This window comes from Chaetura pelagica, unplaced genomic scaffold (assembly GCF_000747805.2).
Source record: "Chaetura pelagica isolate M959 unplaced genomic scaffold, ChaPel_1.0 scaffold516, whole genome shotgun sequence".
NCBI classification, from domain to species: domain Eukaryota; kingdom Metazoa; phylum Chordata; class Aves; order Apodiformes; family Apodidae; genus Chaetura; species Chaetura pelagica.
Genome location: NW_009953654.1, coordinates 177,938 through 181,654, shown reverse-complemented (window position 1 = coordinate 181,654; position 3,717 = coordinate 177,938). Strand labels below are relative to the sequence as shown.

Sequence of the window (3,717 nt, the reverse complement as noted above, 5' to 3'; positions counted from 1 at the left end):
CCCCCCGCCCCTGCCTCCTCCAGGCTGTGCCAGCAGCAGAAAGCAGCTGTGCCACGCACTGGGAGGCTGGTGTCAGCCCTGCCTGCTCTCTGCCCACAGACTGCCTCCTGTCCCAGGCGCTGGCAGCCCTGGAGTGTGCGGAGCGGCTGCGGGACGCACACGGGAAGTCCCTTTCCAGCGGTGCAGGTGAGATCTGCAGCCTCAGGTAGGGGAAGGGGCAGCTCGGGCCCTGGTGCTCAGCAGTGCCAGGGCTGAGGGGTCTGCCCGCTCTGCCCACAGCCGTGGGCTCCGTGCTGCCCTGCCTAGCCCTGTTTGCCCACCTGGTCAGTGACACGCTCCTGCAGGGCAGCGCCACCTCCCACCAGGCCCCCATGGAACATGCAGACCGTGAGTGCTGCCCCAGGGGCTGCGGGGCAGGGTTGGGGTGGGGCGGGATGTTGGGACCTGAAGGATTCTGGGATGGGCAGGATGTTGGGATGGGCAGGATGCTGGGATAGGCTTGGGCCAGTGTGGGCAGGGGGCTGGGGCAAGCAGGGGCCAGGGGCCTCTGTCCCTCAGAGTCCTGTGCTGGCCACCCAGGGCTGCTGGAGACGTGCAGGCAGTGTGGCAGTGAGGCTGTGAGCTACCTCAGTGCCCTGCAGGACCCAGGGACGGTGCAAAGTGCCGACTGCAGCCCAGTGATGACCTGCCTGAGCCGGATCAGCGCCATCGGGGAGGTGGGTACCCCAGGAGGGCTAGTGGGAGCGGGCTAGGCTATGGTGGGCGTGCTGTGCCACCCTGGACAGTCCCTTTCATCTTGTGCTATCCCCAGGAGCTGCGGCCCAGAGGGCTGGACGTCAAGCAGGAGGAGCTGGGTGACCTGGTGGACAAGGAGATGGCAGCAACAGCAGCAGCCATCGAGACAGCGGCTGCTCGCATCGAGGTGAGGATCACCCGGTGCTGTGAGGCACCCGCGGGTGCTGGGACCACTGGGACCACCGGCAGGAGGCCGGGCTGGCACAGCGCTCAGCACAGCCTCTCCCCTCTGCCAGGAGATGCTTAGCAAGGCACGAGCTGGTGACACTGGCGTCAAACTGGAAGTGAATGAGAGGTGAGTGGTGGCTGGAGAGAGCTGGGCAGGCAGGATGGGGCCTGGCACCATGGGCAGAGCAGCTGCCCCATGGCCCTGGGGTCTCCCTGCCCCACAAGTGGGGCTCAGTGGGGTTTGTCTCACAGGATCCTGGGCTCCTGCACAGGCCTCATGCAAGCCATCCATATCCTGGTCATGGCCTCCAAGGACCTCCAGAGGGAGATTGTGGAGAGTGGACGGGTGAGCCAGGGACAGAGTCGCAGGCAGGGCAGGGGGGCAGGCAGGGGGGCAGGCAGGTGCTTGGCCAGCCAGGGTTCATCACACACTTGCTTGAGACGTGCTGCTCCAAGCCTTGTCCTGTTGGGGCAGCAACAGCAGCTGCCAGGAGCTCCTGCCTCAGACCCAGGGAGCTCTGGCTGTGGTCCCCAGGATGTCACAGAGGTCCCTGATGTCACTCCCCATATAAAGGACACTGTGACCACCTAGGTTCATTGTCCCCCCAGTTCCCAGGCACATCCTAAATGAAAGCCTGACTTACTCCATTCCCAGCCCTGGGAAGAGGGGTTTGGGAGGCTCAGGGGTCCAAGCCCTGGCAGCCCCTGCCCCCGAGCTGTGACTGTGCCTTTCCTGAGGGCAGGGTGCCGCGTCCCCCAAGGAGTTTTACGCCAAGAATTCCCGCTGGACTGAGGGTCTCATCTCCGCCTCCAAGGCCGTGGGCTGGGGTGCCACTGTCATGGTGTAAGTGCCACCCTCACTGGCAGGGGGGAGCATGGGAGGGTCCTGCTGTCCCCATGGTGAGTGGACTGCTGTGGCAGGAGAGTGCTCCAGCCCCTCTGTCATCCCGCAGTGATGCTGCTGACCTGGTAGTGCAAGGCAAGGGGACGTTTGAGGAGCTGATGGTCTGTTCCCGGGAGATCGCTGCCAGCACCGCTCAGCTGGTGGCAGCCTCCAAGGTAGGAGCCCAGCTCCCCTGGCCATGGTTCAGGGTGACCCTAGGGACACTGCATGGTCACCCTGAACCATGGGGCTGGTTTTCTGCTCACCCGGTGGGGCATACGTACACCCCTCCTTGCTGCCCCAAAGGTGAAGGCAGACAAAGACAGTGCCAACCTTTGCAAGCTCCAACAAGCTTCCCGCGGTGTCAACCAGGCCACAGCTGGTGTGGTGGCCTCCACCAAGGCTGGGAAGTCACAGGTGGAGGAGAAAGGTGAGTGTGGGACTCCAGATGTATAGACCTGCCCTGAAACATCTGCTCTTCACCCCAGCCGTCTTTGGTTGTCTGTGCCCCAGGGGTCCTTGCCTGTGGCTGCCCCTTGCCGTCTGCATGTCCCATGGTGGCAGACCTGCCAGCAGCATGGGAACTGCCAGTGGTTCTGAGGTGGGGAGCAAAGCTCCAGAGGGGCTGGTGGTGTCTTTCTCCACAGACAGCATGGACTTCTCCAGCATGACGCTCACCCAGATCAAGCGCCAGGAGATGGACTCGCAGGTAGGAGGTTCCCCCATTTTTTGGGAAGCACCCACCAGTGCCTCCCTTGGGCTAATGAGAGGCTGCCCGGGCTGAAGGAGATGTGGGTGGGTGTACCCTGCCCAGCTGCCAGACCCCAGGCAGCAGCAGCTCACAGGGGAAGCCTGAGGTGTGAAGGCAGCTAGCCTAGAAGCCATGTGTAGTTGGTCCTCAAGCCTTCCCCAACGCTGTCTCCACCACGGCACAACAGCCCATCACTTCCTCACCCCTTTGTGCCTCCTGGGCTGCCCCAAAGCAGCCATCTCCACCCAGCACAGGGCATCCCCAGGGAATTGCCTGTCTCTGGGTGCCCACATGGGTTGCTCTGCCTTCACCGCCTGCACAGGGAGCACCCACTGGAGCTCCGTCCCCTCCCCTGGACCACTTGCTGCAACAGCTCTCACGGGATGTACCTCAGTGGTCCTTGGGCTTGATACCAAGGAGATAGCACCTGTGAGAGGGGGGTGCCCAGCCCCCCACGGCTCCTGGGTACTGTGGCAGGGTGCAGGATGGCCATGGCATGCGTGGTGTCCTTCAGGTGCGGGTGCTGGAGCTGGAAAACCAGCTGCAGAAGGAGCGGCAGAAGCTGGGGGAGCTGCGCAAGAAGCACTACGAGCTGGCAGGAGTGGCAGAAGGCTGGGAGGAGGATGGTGAGTGGATCTCAGTCCTGCTCTGGCCAGAGGGGGAAAGAGGGGGAGGCCCTGACTGCACTCCAGGCAAGGGCAAGGGTCTCACTCTGACTCGCACAAGCAGAGCCCCAGTGATACCTGGCACATGTGGGCAAAACCCTGACCTGTGCAAGAGCCTCCAGCAACCACCTTGCCCCTGAGCAGGGTGCTGGGGTGCTGCGGGCTAAAGACCTCCCTGACCCCCATCCTGGTGGGGCCCCCGGGGGATGCTGGGGGGCACCGTGTTGCTCCACACTCCCTCATCCTCTCTCCTCATTCCAGCTGCAGAGTAACACCTGGGGTGGAAGCAGCCTGCAGGGAACACCTGGCAGTGGGCTGGGGCCCAGCTGGGTGCAGCCTTCTGAGAAGATTCACACAAAGCTGGTGCAGAAGCCCCCCCAAGCACCTGCCCTCCTCATCCTCCCTGCCAAGAGCCGCCTCCAGCTCCAGAGCACCCTGAGCCACCGGCCAGACCC

At 63.7% G+C, this 3,717-nt stretch overlaps 1 protein-coding gene across 1 annotated transcript in view; it reads left to right on the top strand.

Annotated features, from left to right (window-relative positions):
* Positions 1-3,534, top strand: part of HIP1 (huntingtin interacting protein 1) — a 44,338-nt gene extending 40,804 nt beyond the window's left edge. The window contains exons 18-29 of the mRNA XM_010000211.1: positions 24-186; positions 280-387; positions 580-716; positions 812-922; positions 1,032-1,090; positions 1,216-1,309; positions 1,707-1,807; positions 1,917-2,022; positions 2,153-2,276; positions 2,494-2,555; positions 3,112-3,223; positions 3,524-3,534. Coding sequence (XP_009998513.1) covers positions 24-186; positions 280-387; positions 580-716; positions 812-922; positions 1,032-1,090; positions 1,216-1,309; positions 1,707-1,807; positions 1,917-2,022; positions 2,153-2,276; positions 2,494-2,555; positions 3,112-3,223; positions 3,524-3,534 — 1,188 coding nt within the window. The remainder of the gene's footprint in view (positions 1-23; positions 187-279; positions 388-579; positions 717-811; positions 923-1,031; positions 1,091-1,215; positions 1,310-1,706; positions 1,808-1,916; positions 2,023-2,152; positions 2,277-2,493; positions 2,556-3,111; positions 3,224-3,523) is intronic.
* The last annotated feature ends 183 nt before the right edge of the window (positions 3,535-3,717 follow it).